At 39.2% G+C, this 17,319-nt stretch overlaps 1 protein-coding gene across 10 annotated transcripts in view; it reads right to left on the bottom strand.

Moving 5' to 3' along the window:
* The window catches only part of LOC144976336 (uncharacterized), a 60,255-nt gene that overhangs the window by 11,287 nt on the left and 31,649 nt on the right, over positions 1-17,319 (bottom strand). For all 10 annotated transcript variants that reach the window (XM_078920566.1, XM_078920559.1, XM_078920563.1 and 7 more), the window contains 7 exons: positions 10,058-11,333; positions 7,539-7,756; positions 5,561-5,634; positions 4,108-4,189; positions 1,922-2,047; positions 1,516-1,665; positions 1,138-1,230 (listed from right to left, as the gene is read on the bottom strand). In XM_078920566.1, the coding sequence (XP_078776692.1) occupies positions 1,138-1,230; positions 1,516-1,665; positions 1,922-2,047; positions 4,108-4,189; positions 5,561-5,634; positions 7,539-7,756; positions 10,058-11,333 (2,019 nt within the window). The remainder of the gene's footprint in view (positions 1-1,137; positions 1,231-1,515; positions 1,666-1,921; positions 2,048-4,107; positions 4,190-5,560; positions 5,635-7,538; positions 7,757-10,057; positions 11,334-17,319) is intronic.

The raw sequence follows: 17,319 nt of genomic DNA, 5'->3' as shown, positions 1-17,319 counted from the left end.
AGCTGCCTGACATTTCCGGCAGGTATCACCGTTCCCAAGTTTCCATCTGCACATATTTGATACAGTTCTGCCATGTCCAGTTAAGAGGTGATTTGAGGAAATCCAGTATTTCCTGGCGTTGTGGAATGCAGGCACTCTTTCAGTTGGATCTTTAATGATGTTTCCTCCTCTGGGTGTTTCCCTGTTCCACATTTCTCTCCAGTTTTCCTCCACACTGAAGTCTGCCATTGTTATTGATTACAGTAAATCATTGCTACAGCATCATCTACCCTCTACAATTAACCTCGCTTATTGCCAAGTGTGAATCAAATTATTGATAAAAACTATATATCATACATATACATATCTATGACATCAAATCAATGACATGCGAGTGGGTTTTCTATTTTTGAAAGATTGCACAGAATAACAGATCGGTGATCATGGTACTCCATTCATCTCTCTGGTCAGATAACCTCAGAAAACTAATATTACTCTTCTCTTTCTTTGTCACCCAGCTGTTCAAACTATTCAAATATGTTTTTCTTGGTCTACCTTTACTCTTTTTACCTTCTATCTTTCCTGTGAAAGCAAGATGTTCAATACATTTATGTCGATTTAGGTGCCCTAAAAATTGCATTTGTCTTTTTCTTATTGTATGATTAATAACCTTTTAGTTTCAGCTCGCTCTAATACTTCTTCATTAGTTTTCTTCTCTGTCCATGAGATTCTTAACATCCTTCTAAGAAACCATATTTCTTTTTTTCTAATGTCTTCTGCAATTGTCCAACTTTCACAGCCATATAATAATACTGACCATACATAGGCCTTCAAAACCCTATGTTTTGTTGTCATTGAGATATAATGGTTTTTGAAAATTAGACTCATTTTATTAAAACTATCTTTAGCTATTGCAATTCTTCGTTTTATTTCTGTGCTACATCTGCCATCTGAAGTTATTATGTAACCAAGATATTTAAATGTCTGAACTTGTTTTATAGTTTCTCCTTTGCTTATTAAGTTACATGTTGGATCTCAAATGTAATTCAAATGATTTTTAATGTATCAATTGGTTTGGTGAACTGAGAATAATATGAACTTATGTGAACAGGTTTTTACAGTAGTTGAATTTAAGTCAATAAAAAGAAAACAGGATACCTCCACTTGATCTGGAGATGGGTCATCCTTAAACCACATGGACTGGACGTTCCTGGCAACTTTACTAAAGTATGACAAAGACATGGATTTGCCCTGTGGAAATAATAATAATAATAATAATAATAATAATAATAATAATAATAATAATAATAATAATAATAACAACAACAAATTTCGACAGAAAAAAAAGTTAAAAACGAATGTAAAAATAAATTATTCAATAAAAAATCACAAATCAGAACCATAAAATGAAGTAAAATTCCAATCTGGCAACATGATGGTAAAATACAAAATTAAAAAGAGGCCTAGTGAAAAGTAAACCAAAATTGAAAGAGAAAACCCAGACAACATTCCAGTCTATTTCAATGTGATCCTCACCCTTATAATGGCCTCATCCTCCAAAGTCTGTAATTCATGAATGGCCTTGACTTCTTCCTCAAGGTCATACCGCTCTGGCCTTGACAGTGTGGCATATGGCAAGACATGTCGACAGTAAATGTCATATAGACGCATTGTCCTATCCATGGCCTGAATGAAAGGGGGGGGGGGGGGGGGGAAGAGAAACATGCTATCATGTTAAATCCTGATAAACTAGAACTTGTGGGTCATAAATTAAATTAAAGTGTTTAATCTTAAGAATGATTTTAAAAAAATAAATTTGTGTATGGCTGAAGACTGGATTTTGGCCCAAAATGTTCCGTGTTTGGTATTTTGTTCTTCACACACACACACATGTATCCATACGTTGTCCATTGGTTAAGAGCTAAGTTCCTTCCATTCCTACCTGCTTTGGGATGTTCATGGCGTCAGCCACATTGGCCCAGTGTTTTTTGTCAGCCATCTTGGACAGGCCTCCTGCTTCGTCCACCAAGCCATAGAGTTGGGGTAAATCAATCTCCACTCCGCCTATCTGAGAGACGATGACAGAGTCAAGTAGAGAAATGAATAGAACAGTTTTAAAAAAGAACAAAATATCAGCATGTGGTCTAGTCGTATGACACTCGCTTTCGGATCGGAAGGTCCTGGGTTCGAACCTCGCGCTCGGCGTATAGTTGAGTCCTTGGAAAAGGCTCTTTACTCACATTCTCTCACTGTACTCATGTGTAAAATGAGTACCTGGCCGTTAACAGCGTTGTCTTTGTCTGAAAAATTGTAATATCACCTAACAGGCGTTATCCGTAGGTTAAATGTCCCGTTAGATACGTGTTAAAAAGTCAATTGACAGATTGTACTAGTCGTTATGACACGTTTCGGTGGATTTGCGTTCGAACCTCATCGCATATGACAGTATGTTAGTTTGTGAAAAGGCTCTTTACTCAGCTTCTCTCACTGTACTCAGTGTAATAGTACTGCGTTAACAGCGTTGTCTTAGTCTGAAAAATTGTAATATCACCAAGCGTTATGTCCGTCTACGTGTTAAATGGTGTGAAGATAAAGTTTAGAGAGTTATGATATGCTTAAAAGCACAATCAGCATAATAGACAGAGCTATAGTTACTGTTTGAATAAGACAGTGGTCCAGTGGTTTTATAGCTTTACTCAACATTTCAATCAGCATAATAGACTTTGTTAAGTTTTACGCGTTGAACACATTTTAGTTTATAATCACGCATAAAAAGACAAGGATGTAATCTGTTACATTAGACAAAGACAGGGTGGACATGGTTTGATAGCTTTACTATAAATCACCTCAATCACGCAAAGACAGAGAACACACTCAAATGCTTACATTATACATTCAAAATAAAATAATAATACATAACAGAGAGATGATTTACAAGGAAAAAATTATCATCTCCCAAAACAATAACTATGCATTTGACTGTTTCCCTCCCAGCCAGGACTCCGACCAGGGCCAGGACAAAACCAAGTAATCTCATTCCAAGACAAAGGCAGAAAGCATGTTCGAAAACAGATATAAGGGTATAGAAGACACAGTATGTACCTCCCTGCCCGCTATGGGAGGTCAGGATCCCCACCCAGATAATAGACAGAGCTTACTAGTTACTGTTTGAATAAGACAGTGGTCCAGTGGTTTTATAGCTTTACTCAACACTTCAATCAGCATAATAGACAGAGCTTACTAGTTACTGTTTGAATAAGACAGTGGTCCAGTGGTTTTATAGCTTTACTCAACATTTCAATCAGCATAATAGACAGAGCTTACTAGTTACTGTTTGAATAAGACAGTGGTCCAGTGGTTTTATAGCTTTACTCAACATTTCCATCAGCATAATAGACAGAGCTTACTAGTTACTGTTTGAATAAGACAGTGGTCCAGTGGTTTTATAGCTTTACTCAACATTTCAATCAGCATAATAGACAGAGCTTACTAGTTACTGTTTGAATAAGACAGTGGTCCAGTGGTTTTATAGCTTTACTCAACATTTCCATCATCAGTCCCCTATGAAATTTTGGACCACGTTGCAGTCCCCAACTTACAATTTTGATAAACCAATGGATGAAGTGTGCACTATAAAACCCTTTGCTCTTCATTTCCGTGAGCTGATTTCATTCAAAATCAGTCAGTGTGTGTCACATTTGGTTTTTGTCTTGAAAGAAATGAATGGGAGTTACTATCTAAATCTACTGTTTTCTTTCAATCCTTTATCAATGATAGTAATATTGACCAACCTTTCTGAAGTCACCTCAAAACGATTTTGCAGTCTCCAATGGGACCGGGGACCCCATTATGAGAATCACTGCACTAGTCAATGGCAAAGACATTTTTATGAGAGAGAGAGAGAGAGAGAGAGAGAGAGAGAGAGAGAGAGAGAGAGAGAGAGAGAGAGAGAGAGAGAGAGAGAGACAGAGAGAGTCAGAAAGAGAGACAGAGAGAGAGAGAGACAGACAGAGAGAGAGAGAGTCAGAAAGAGAGAGAGAGAGAGAGAGAGAGAGAGAGAGAGAGAAAGAGAGAGAGAGAGAGAGAGAGAGAGAGAGAGAGACAGAGAGAGATAGTTCCTGTAAATACCTGAGGGGTTACAGTATTGCCAGAGAGTTCAGACAACAAGTGATAGTTGATGGCTGCTGTCCTTTGGACATTTGGTCCCCATCTGCCAAGAGAGACAAGACAACATGATTGCTTATAAGGACACTGGCATTCTAACTGGCATTATAAAAACATTTAGACAAAGTTAGTCGGACACTGTTTTTTTAAATCATAAGACTTATTATTGACAGATCACTCATGTCTTAACCCTTTACATTCAAGCCCTGCCCGCCCGGCATTTACTACAATCTATTCCCATTAACAGGGAGATAACTCCTTTGACAAATTTACCTCATATCATAAAAAAGACTGACATATCTCACAATAATTTGAAAACTGACAACTATAAAACAAATTTTAGAGTAGAGAGGAATAAATATTTCTTTAATTTAGTAGCAAGTACATGTTGTTCATTTTGAATACTTGAAAACTTAGACATTACCAGCACCATCAATTGATACTACTGGCTATGTCTAAGTTTTCAAGTGTTCAAAATGAACAACATGTATTTGCTACTAAATTAAAGAAATATTTATTCCTCTTTACTCTGAAAATTGTTTTGTAGTTGGAGGTTTTCAAATCATTGTGAGATATGTCAGCCTTTTTTATGATATGAGGTAAATTTGTCAAAGGAATGAAGAGTTTGGAACAATGGACTGGGCAGCATTTTTCATCGGATATGGCTCCAATAGAAAATATTTTGGATGAGCTTTCGTTGAGTTTGCCGATACAATCTTCCAGCAAACCGTCAAGAACTGGAAGATTCCTTACACGACCAATGAACAAGGAATACTTCAAAGGCGTGCCTTATCCATGCACTCATACACTTTACTGAAAGAAAGTTGTATCCAAACAATATTTTTCATTGGATTTTGTCTCCTGTTAAAACTGACTCTGCTTCTACATGATTTTCTTTTGTGCTTTCATTTATTTTCCCATTCATTGTGAATTTGAGCTCATTCTGACTTGTCTTTTGGCCTTGAAATAGAACTGGGCACCAAGTTTCAATAAATAAATATGTTGGATTTTCATTGAAGGAAGTGACGTGTCACTTTTGTGTGTTTCAGTCTAGATTGGAGGAGTTGACTTTTCAAACCTGAGAGTCACACTTGCATCATTCAAAGAAAACTACAATTTCTTGTCATTTTTTAAATTGACGTAAAGAGGAAAAAACTTTGTCTTGTTTGCCTCATAGTACAATACGCTGTATGTTTTAAAACTTCAAATGTTCTCTGGTGATTCTAAAGTGTCCAATAGATTGCTTGTGAGAATGAACTCATTTTCTATCTGAATGTAACTTAGAAAGTTTTGATTGTCACCTTCTACCATAAAACACGATAGAAATTAATTGAACTTGTTTACATGTAAAACCACCCTTACCTATAGTCAGAGACAACTGTACTCATGTTAAAGACGATAAAACTCTTCTACCCACCTGTTGTAGAGGCGATGGATGTACTGGACTTGGGGAGTAAAACGGATATCTTCATTGACCTTGGAACTGTCCAGCTGGGAAAACAAAGGGTGGGGGTGGAGAGATGAACATTTACAATACAACAAAAAACACAGAACATATTTCTGTGTTGTTAATGTATTATGAAATTGCTTCTATGAGTCTGTATGAAAAGGAAAATGAATTTTAAAATAGCAGAATACAATATGGATTCCGATCTTCACCCACATCCTCATTGTACCATTTAGAGATGATGAGTCACCTATGTCCTCCACATCTCTATTTGGGTCAATCTTTACCCACCTCCTCATTGCCCAATGAGCCTCACCAGGTTGGTGTTGTCGATGGACAGCTTCAAGTACTCAAGGGAGGCTTGTATTTGACATGTATGGGGTTTTTCTTGTCTCATAATATGCTCAACCTATTTCCATTTTCTTCATTCATATATATTTTCAGTGATGCAATGTGAAACAGTTGATATTCTACCCATATGACTCTATTTATAATCCTGTCCCTTCATGGGTGTTAACTCACTCAATCCTAGAGATTTTTGCTACTTATCAAAATTGGAGGGAAAAAAATGTATTAAAAATGAGCGTGTACATAGATATTTTAATTCAACTACCATGAACATGTAAACATTAAGAACATCAGCTTTGATACTACGCCTATAATTTGTCTAAGAGAAATGTAATAAATAGGCAAGGGGTAAAATCAACCCGGGTAAACAACGGATATAGTCGGTGTTAGGGTTGACTGAGTTAGACCTGTAAATGAGCTCTATAAAAATTGACTGAAACTGAAACTCTTCGTAATTCGTCGTAGCGGTAAAATCCAAAGAATCAAAATGAAAGGTAACCAGCAAGCTCACTTGAGCAAAGCAATGGCAGAAAACTAAATTGCGAGGGAATTAATTAGGCTACTTACCATTGTTCCTTGTAATTAGGTACCCAATCAGTGAAGAAACTTAGAAACGGTCAACCAGTTTGTTTACAACATGAGGTAATCGAGATGTGCTTGTAGCAATCATTTAACTTTCGATTTGAAGGTGTCTACATAACGAACTTCCGGTGTTTCGAATTTTTCTTTCTCATACTTTTCCTGTCCTTCAAGTAATTGTGGTCAATTTTGGCTTAGACGAAACAGTGAAATTTATCGCTCGGCGGCTCAGTTAAAATTGGCTACGACAGGTTTCGAAAGTGAAAAAATAATTTCACGAAGGCTGTGTGAAAATACACTGGGGTGTGTTCAGACACGGCAATTCTAAAAAGCGTCGCTTAGCCTTGGCAATATATATCCATCATTAATATAAACGGCCCATGAGCTATGCGTGGGGCTGTGGAACATTCCTAGTTAACTTTACAGTCAATCGACTACGATTCATGAATTCTTTCTTTATTCATTTCTTTCTTCCCTTTTTAAAAATATTTGAATTTGACGAATTGACTGATTTCAGTTAATTGACTAAGAATTTACAGGTCTACGAGTTAAGGATCTGAATGTAACCAGTAGTAGAGCAAACAAACGACAGTGTTATCCCTAACAAGCGCACCAACCAGCCATCTCTCCCCAAACCTCAAATCTTATAAACACCGCTCTTTTTCATGAACTCAAATTAAAATGAGACACACTTCCTGAACTGCCGTGCACCAGGACCAAGTTAGCAAACTCCCTCTCTCAGCTTATCGTGTGTTGCACTGCATACAAACAATGGTTTACAATATTACAAATACTACACACTACTTCACACTGAATGGCACAGCATTAGTACTGGCTGGTAATAATATATTTTTAAAAATTTGATCCCATACTGACTCTGTAGTAAACTATTTTGTTTTATTTAGGATGCAGGACTCTCAATTCAACCCTTCTCCCTCCCTTCACACAGACACACACACACACACACACACACACAAATAATAAATAGCACTTGGTACTTAACAGACAGACAAGGAATTACCTTCCAACTGGCAGGTGGAATGATTTTACACATGCCATAAGGCTCAGCCTCTGGCTGTATTCTGGCTATATAGGCCATGGGGTCGGCAAAGTCTGACTCGGATGGATGAAATGTTGGAATGGATTGAGACGATGACAACCATGGCGTTTTACATGTGGATGTCGATGAGGTTGATGATGCTGCTGAAGACGGTCTTGATGTAGAGGTAGATGATTTCACTAGGGGAAAAATCAAAAAGGATTTTATTAAAAAACAGTCATGACTTTAAACTTTAAACAAAATCATGAAAAAAGCAAATGATTGTGGACACCTTTTCCTGACCAGCATCACCTACAACTTGGCAACATTTTATCCGTCTGGGATAAGTTGAGATATTTTTTTTTCCTGACGCCCCTTTCCCCTAGCAATAGGGAATGAGATTAGCGGAAGAGTAGCGCCCCTTGATTGGACGTCACCGGCGGAAAAGTTATTAGAGAGAGAACGTCATGTTGGTTGTGCGCGGAAGCGAGGACGAGAGACGCATGCGCACAACCAACATGACGTTCTCTCTCTAATAACTTTTCCGCCGGTGACGTCACAGACTATGGGTGACGTCCAATCAAGGGACGCTACTCTTCCGCTAATCTCATTCCCTGTAGTTGGGTCTGTTAGATCTTGTGGAAATACTTTGATAGACTAGCATCCTATCCAAAGGATAACAAGTGATGTGAACTCTGGCTCCATGGAAAGAAATCTGAACCTCAGCTCTGAAGGACGACAACTACTACTTTTTAATGATTAAAAAAAAAAAAAAATTCCCTTTTTCTTGAGGATCTATTCCAAGGGAAGACTGGAATAGCCCAGACATCAGCCACATTGCAGGGCAACAGAGTGAAATAAGGCGAGATGACTTGCTCAAGGCCACACAGCGTGACAGATATTCAAACCCAGTACCCTCTGGGTACAAAAAAACAAAGACCACACTGCTGTGCTATACTGTGTCTAATAGAAACAGAGATAGAGACACAAACAATACATTGCCAGTTGCTACCTATTGGGTTTTCTTCTTGAGGTTCTCCAAGCAGATTAGGAGGAGTTGATTTCCTAAGTCATGTTTGGAATTTCTATCCCTCCCTCCCTATCTATCTAATACTACTAGTAATACTTGCTGGGACGAATCCCCAGACAATTCAAGTCATCATTTCTTTCTTTTTAAAAGCTTTTACAGCGCTTGCAACGTTTTTTAGGCCATTTCAGCACAAGTAAAAAAGAAGGAAAAATTTCTAGATTTACAATTAACAGCACAATAGAAAATATAAGACAAAGGGGAGTGGTTCACATAAGGTACAGATGAAGATTCCACGAGCATATTATCAATGTACTTAGTTGGAGATCCTCTTCAAAGTCTCATCCAGACACAAGCACAGAATCCCACCACGAGGAACATACTCAAATATTTACAAATCATATTTGAAACAGAAAATATATCAGTGATTAATAGAGAGATGATTTATAGGGAGAGAGATGATTTATAGGGGGGAAAATATCCTCCCCCAAAACTATAATTATACATTTGATCGTTTTCTTCCAAGGCAAGGACTCTAGACAGGGCCAGGACAAAAGCAAGTAATCTCATCCTACGACAATGACAGAGAACAAGATGGAAAACAGATTTAGAGGGATAGATTAGATGACACAGTAAGTGACCTCCTTGCCCACTATGGAAGGACCAAATACCCCACCCAGACACTTCAGTCCTAAGACTTGACAATCCATGTTGCCACACCAAATGTAGCATTTTGGCAATTCAGTATCCTACTTGCTGGATTCAACAAGAGATGAAGTGAGTAGAAAAGTGGCAGAAGACAATAGAGAATAAAAAATTTTTCGCGGCGGTGGTGGGGTTTGAACCTGCGACCTTATTGGTACGACAACTCCGCCTGGCGGAGTTGTCGTACCAATAAGGTCGCAGGTTCAAACCCCACCACCGCTGCGAACATTTTTTTATTCTCTATTGTCTTCTGGCACTTTTCTACTCACTTCATCTCTTGTTGTTACCAACATAAGTGCCTGCTCCACTCCCTTTTCTTACTTGCTGGATTCTTGCTTGCTATCGGGATAAGCCAAAAAGTCTGCTAGAACCGAGTATGCCGAAATTCGAATGACTTATTATTGGTAATGACTTATTACATAGATCAAATTCCATCCCCCAACACCAGAGTGCCGTATTACAGAGAGTGCTGGAATTCGGCCAGCAAAGTACTGTATCACTGACTTTCAAATAGAGTTGTCATTGTTATATCAAAATAAATTCTCTTGAAAAAAGAAAATAATTGCACATTTTTGCAGACATCAGTTTGAAAAAATAAAAACAATAAGGAAACAACCAAAAAAAAAAAATCAAAATAAAATTTTTAAAAAATAAAATATAAAAAATAGACAAATGAAACAAAAAAACAAAAAACAAAGGGCAAAAACAAAAACAAACAAAAAATCAAAATAAAACTGCCAAAATCTCCAAGACAAACCTCATTACTCACCTTTTTTGAGATGGGTCAGCTTTAAAGATGGGCTGTCACTTTTCCTTCCACTTCCAGTGACCTTCACCTTGAGATCTTTGGTTCCAGGGGTCAACACACCACTACTCTTCACTTCTTTAACACTGGCGCTCTCCCTTTGCTGCTTGTCGGTGCTCTCCCTCCTGGCTCCGGCCGTTAGACGTCCTAATGTTGGAGACTGCTTCACATCCTTCTCTGTTACCTTATCACCATCCTTATTTGGCATTGCTATATCATCAACATTACCACTACTACTTTTACCACCACTATTACTACTACTACTACTACTAATGTTACCACTACCACTACCAGTCTTACCACCACTGTTACTAAGGTTATCACTAGCATCACTCCCACCATCCATTCTGTTGCCACCCGAATTTGAACTTCTCCCATCAGAAACATTCAAACCCCTTTTGTCATCTCGAGTCTTTGCCTTCTTCAAAGCAAGTTTTGATGCAAGCATTGAACTATATCCCCTTGTTCTAACTCTTTCTAATGGTCGAATCTTAAATGATTTTCTTTGAGGGTCTTTCCTATGACTAGATTCATTTTTGTCTCTCCTGGACCGTGCCGGAGACTGTGAGGTATTTGGAGAAGAATTGGAATCGACACTTTTAGATTTAGGGCTTGGAGTTGGAGTTGTTCCACTTCCCTTTTCACTATCTTTTTTAACCCTTATTTTTTGTTCCTGAGGAAAATCCTCATCCTCGTCCTCTGAAATCAACCTCCTCCTCCTGGAATGAGGGGACTGTAACAACATTTTCAGCCTCTCACTGACCCTCCTCTTGAGAGGCTTGACTTTTTTACTTCCTACTCTCCTACCTTTATACTTTTCATTAATTTTTGAACTTTTACGTCTGCCTTTATAATTACCATAATCTTCTTTTTCAATAACATCATCATCGTCATCATCATCATCATCACTGTATTCTTTAGTAATTTTGCTTCTTCTCTCCCTCAGTCCTCTCCTGTGAACTTTGACCCCTTCTGACAAAGACTTGCCCCCTCTTGATAACAATCGACCCTTCTTTGAATTTGGTGACTTTTTCCTTGGGTTTGGTGACATTTTCTCACTCTGTCTGGCCACACTGGTAAGCTTTCCCAGCAAGTTCTTTCTGGCACTCTTCAATACTTCTATTGTAGACGGTGCATGATGGCGCCGACTGCGATCACCGCCACTTCTCTTCTGTGATGATCGTGATTGGTTGTTACTGGCCGGGGAGGATATTGGGGTACTGGCCCCCACAGAACTACCCTGAATTGGGAAAGAGACAGAAAAAAACACATTATAAAAAGGTTGTTTGTTTCTTTTTGGCTTGCATTTTAGGAATTCTGCAACACTTTAATGTCATATCACATATGTCATCTTGATGAGAAAGTGAAGAGATTACAGATCTAGAGTTTAGCTGTATTTACAAAAACCTTACAAAACGTAAGACAAGTGGACTAAGGTGACACAGGAGAGAGAAGAACATCCCATTCAAAGGCAAATTGATACTAATCTGCTAGAAGCTGTGAACTGTACAAAGTAATGAACAAAAAATGAATAGAACAGCTTCCAAAAAAGAACAGTCCACAGCTTCTAGCAGCTTATTGTTATTTATCTTATCAGACTAGCTATGGACACAAACAGGGGTCCCAATAGCTCAGTTGGTAGAGCACTCGCTTCACACGCAAAGGGATCAAGATCGATCCCGGGTGCAGCCGAGATTTTTTTCGAACCCCCCCCCCCCCTGTTCACCCAGCAGTAAATGGGTAGCTCAGTCTATTAGATTTGGCAGAAAGTACTTTGCAATAGACTAGCACCTTATCCAAAGGGTAGCAAGCAATTGCTATTGTCCGTTTCACGCTATAAAAACGGGGATAAACTCCGGCTCCATGAGCCCAATGGTTCTGAAGAACTACTTTATGGACACAAAACAAGTGATGCACTCAAAACACATGGGAAGATATGAAACCTCTCCTATCCCAGTCATCCACACCCCCCCCCCCCCCCCCCACCCCTTCCAATCCCATCCCCACAGTTAAACAATAGATAGAGTTACAGTATACTGGAAATAAATGAAACAGCACAGCGTATAACAACATCAAATAAAAACCCAAACAGTTGAAACAAGTTCAGATTAATTCTCTCAGCAGTCGTGTATAAGGCAAATAAACAGGATACATTGATGACACAAATTCCAATAGTAATTCTGTCTCATGTTAATCAAACTACTAGTGTGACATGAACACCAATTCCATTACAATTTTACCATGCCTCAAGATATCGGCTGCACAAGATAAAATTTATAATAAAATCAAAACAACGAAAAAAAAAAAATTGCCAGAATAATGTGTTGCCTGAGGCAGGGTCTTGAACCCAAAACACTCCTTGTTTGGTATTGGGTCCTTTTTCAAAGTTTTTTTAACTATCTATTTTTGTTTCAGATCCAGATGCCATGAAAGGTTCCAATGCTTTTGTGGACATTAGATACAAACTATGAGACATGATTTACAAGAGTAAAAGTGTCACCCTCTCACTGATATAGTTTCCAGACTCATTCTTTATAAAGGATCCCAGCCAGTACCCAGCAAAGGACAAACTAAGCCACTGAAGGAGTCATTAGGCTTAAAGGGATAGAAGAGACAGCCATAGTAGCATACCTCCAGAGCGCTTATCAAATGTATGGATATTTATGACTCGAAATATATACACTGACACATGAATTCTATATATGAAATATAAAAAACAAAACAAAATGGCCTTTATTCTTGGAATTTTCTAGAAATATCAGAACATTGAACATATAGGAAATATACACAGTACAGGATTTTAAAGAAACACACATACATGGGAAACATTTGCTACTCCAATTCAATAAAATGATGATGAAAGCATGGAAACTGTCTGGGTTGAATAAAATAACCACGGCTTTTGACAAGGATAAACACAAGAATTAGACATTGTTTAGAATGATTTCCTACACTGTCACAGCCTGACAAAACACATTGAAGGGCGTCCCACTCTACCCTTGTAAGTGCCACTCTACCCTTGTAAGTGCCACTCTACCCTTGTAAGTGCCACTCTACCCTTGTAAGTGCCACTCTACCCTTATAAGTGCCACTCTACCCTTGTAAGTGCCACTCTACCCTTGTAAGTCCCACTCTACCCTTGTAAGTGCCACTCTACCCTTGTAAGTGCCACTCTACCGTCTTGTAAGTGCCACTCTACCCTTTTAAGTGCCACTCTACCCTTGTAACTCCCACTCTACCCTTGTAAGTGCCACTCTACCCTTGTAAGTCCCACTCTACCCTTGTAAGTCCCACTCTACCCTTGTAAGTGCCACTCTACCCTTGTAAGTCCACTCTACCCTTGTAAGTGCCACTCTACCCTTGTAAGTGCCACTCTACCCTTGTAAGTGCCACTCTACCCTTGTAAGTGCCACTCTACCCTTGTAAGTCCACTCTACCCTTGTAAGTGCCACTCTACCCTTGTAAGTGCCACTCTACCCTTGTAAGTGCCACTCTACCCTTGTAAGTCCACTCTACCCTTGTAAGTCCACTCTACCCTTGTAAGTGCCACTCTACCCTTGTAAGTCCCACTCTACCCTTGTAAGTGCCCACTCTACCCTTGTAAGTGCCACTCTACCCTTGTAAGTGCCACTCTACCCTTGTAAGTCCCTACCCTGAAGTGCCACTCTACCCTTGTAAGTGCCACTCTCACCTTGTAAGTGCCCACTCTACCCTTGTAAGTCCCACTCTGTAATACCACTTTGAAGTGCCACTCTACCCTTGTAAGTGCCACTCTAACCCTTATGTAAGTAGCCACTCTACCCTTGTAAGTGCCACTCTAGAACCAGTCTTGTAAGTGCCACTCTACCCTTGTAAGTCCACTCTACCCTTGTAAGTCCCTCTACCTTACTCACTACCTTGTAAGTGCCACTCTACCCTTGTAAGTCCCACTCTACCCTTGTAAGTGCCGCTCTTACCCTTGTAAGTGCCACTTTACCCTTGTAAGTGCCACTCTACCCTTGTAAGTCCCACTCTACCCTTGTAAGTCCCACTCTACCCTTGTAACTCCCACTCTACCATTGTAAGTGCCACTCTACCCTTGTAAGTACCACTCTACCCTTGTAACTCCCACTCTACCCTTGTAAGTGCCACTCTACCCTTGTAAGTCCCACTCTACCCTTGTAAGTCCCACTCTACCCTTGTAAGTGCCACTCTACCCTTGTAAGTCCCACTCTACCCTTGTAAGTGCCGCTCTACCCTTGTAAGTGCCACTCTACCCTTGTAAGTGCCACTCTACCCTTGTAAGTGCCACTCTACCCTTGTAACTCCCACTCTACCCTTGTAAGTCCCACTCTACCCTTGTAAGTGCCGCTCTACCCTTGTAAGTGCCACTCTACCCTTGTAAGTGCCACTCTACCCTTGTAAGTGCCACTCTACCCTTGTAAGTCCCACTCTACCATTGTAAGTGCCACTCTACCCTTGTAAGTCCCACTCTACCCTTGTAAGTGCCACTCTACCCTTGTAAGTGCCACTCTAACCTTGTAAGTGCCACTCTACCCTTGTAAGTGCCACTCTACCCTTGTAACTCCCACTCTACCCTTGTAAGTGCCACTCTACCCTTGTAAGTCCCACTCTACCCTTGTAAGTGCCACTCTACCCTTGTAAGTCCCACTCTACCCTTGTAAGTGCCACTCTACCCTTGTAACTCCCACTCTACCCTTGTAAGTCCCACTCTACCCTTGTAAGTGCCACTCTACCCTTGTAACTCCCACTCTACCCTTGTAAGTGCCACTCTACCCTTGTAAGTCCCACTCTACCATTGTAAGTCCCACTCTACCCTTGTAAGTGCCACTCTACCCTTGTAAGTGCCACTCTACCCTTGTAAGTCCCACTCTACCATTGTAAGTCCCACTCTACCCTTGTAAGTGCCACTCTACCCTTGTAAGTCCCACTCTACCCTTGTAAGTCCCACTCTACCCTTGTAAGTGCCACTCTACCCTTGTAAGTGCCACTCTACCCTTGTAAGTGCCACTCTACCCTTGTAAGTCCCACTCTACCATTGTAAGTCCCACTCTACCCTTGTAAGTCCCACCTTACCCTTGTAAGTGCCACTCTACCCTTGTAAGTGCCACTCTACCCTTGTAAGTGCCACTCTACCCTTGTAAGTGCCACTCTACCATTGTAAGTGCCACTCTACCCTTGTAAGTCCCACTCTACCCTTGTAACTCCCACTCTACCCTTGTAACTCCCACTCTACCATTGTAAGTGCCACTCTACCCTTGTAAGTGCCGCTCTACCCTTGTAAGTGCCACTCTACCCTTGTAAGTGCCACTCTACCCTTGTAAGTGCCACTCTACCCTTGTAAGTCCCACTCTACCATTGTAAGTGCCAGAGAGTAATAAAAAAAATAATGAATATAACAGATTCAAAAAAGAACAAACCAACAAACACTGAAGAAGGGCTTTGAGCCCAAAACATTCTGTGTTTAGAATTTGTTCCTTTTTTTTTGAAGCTGTTATAGTCATTTTTTATTACTTTTTACAGTCCACAGCCTCTAGTAGCTTTGTATCACTTTGAAAGTGCCAGAAAACATATTTTGAGAAACCTTTAAATAAACAGTACAGCTTTCCTGTGTGTTAAGATCACATGACTATTCCCGCCAATAAACAGAATTGTGGTTAGTCTCTCTTGGTCACAAAGGTAGGGTAGGGCTTGGCTTTTAATATAAGTTATAAAATTGTTGGCATTTCCACAGCTAGAGTGTGACGACCTTGATACATATATTTCTTCACTATGGCCACTTCACAAATCACAAAAACCCTCAAATCTCCTCATAATGCCTGCAAGTGTCCAGCTTGACAAGATGAGGGTTCAATTCTTTCTTTTTAGTCTGTAACTCCTATTTTCAAATATTTTTATTGTATTTCAGTGAGAGATAATTTCAATTAGGCCTTTACAAAATATTGTCACTTTCTCACACTTTCTTCTCAGTTGTAGCGGTTTAAGATCTTAATCAATTTCATGTTTTTTTTTATCATTGTTGTTGTTTTGATTAATAAATTTGACTGCCCTGTCTTGTATTCATTCAGCCATCTTAATCAATCCATGCTAGAAGTGGGCATTTTCGTCAAAAATGGAAGACCATGTGTTATGTCAGTTTGTGACAGTGACAGATGTGAATGGCATGTTGTCATATAATATTGTGAATAAAAATATAATGTGGTTATAGTTTTGAAATGATAAAATATTAATAATTATAATAAAAAATGCGAATTGTATTTGAACCATTTCCATTCATAGTATTTTCTTTATAAATGATGTGAAATGCATTAAACAGGTTTGTGGTTCTAGTTCTAGTTCTCAACCAAATACAACACAACACAACATGGCCATATTTATACAAATCATATAGAAAAGTAGAGAACCTACATTTGAATGTATTTATAAAGTCATTGGCAGGATAGAATCACAGTTAACAAGCAAGTAGAAAGCCTCAATTTGATTGAATTTATATAGTCAGCATCGTAAAGTCACAGATAACAAATAAGTAGAAAGCTTAAAAATGACTTTATAAAACCAGCAGTATAGAGCTTTGAGCTTGGGCTATAAAAATAATTGAGCTTTTATATAGTGCATAATCCACTAATCGTGCTCAAAGCGCTTTACAAGGGGTCCCTGGTCAACAGCAACATTTAACATGTAGGATGGGACATAACGCATGTTAGGCGATATTACAATTTTTCGGACAAAGACAACACTGTCAACTGCCAGGTACTCATTTTACACATGAGCACGGTGAGAGAATGTGAGTAAAGAGCTTTTTCCAAGGACTCAACTATGCGCCGAGTGCAAGGCTCGAACCCAGGACCTTCCAATCTGAAAGCGAGTGTCATACCACTAGACCACATAGCCGCACAATAATAGACAATAAATAAAAACGTGTATAAATGTTTATAAGCTGCAGGAAAAAATGATAGAGAACACACAAAAGTAGAGAATCTAACTTTGATTGAATTACACACCAAGCAGGATATAGAATCCCAGATTACACACAGGAGTAGGAAAAATAGAAATGGATCACAATACAAAAACAGTTTGTACACAAAAGGTGGAAAGGAATCTTAATCTATGGCCAATGTACAACAATTGGAACTTTCACAATAGATAAACAAATGCCATTTGATTCATTGAATTCAATATAATATAGAATCCTCTCTATTTTGACACATCAAAGCACAAATTCCACA

Source organism: Berghia stephanieae, chromosome 7 (assembly GCF_034508935.2).
Source record: "Berghia stephanieae isolate SIO BIC M18660-M18661 chromosome 7, UCSD_Bste_1.3, whole genome shotgun sequence".
In the NCBI taxonomy this organism is placed as follows: domain Eukaryota; kingdom Metazoa; phylum Mollusca; class Gastropoda; order Nudibranchia; family Aeolidiidae; genus Berghia; species Berghia stephanieae.
Note: the sequence above shows the minus strand (reverse complement) of the source record. Positions and strands in the feature narration are given on the sequence as shown.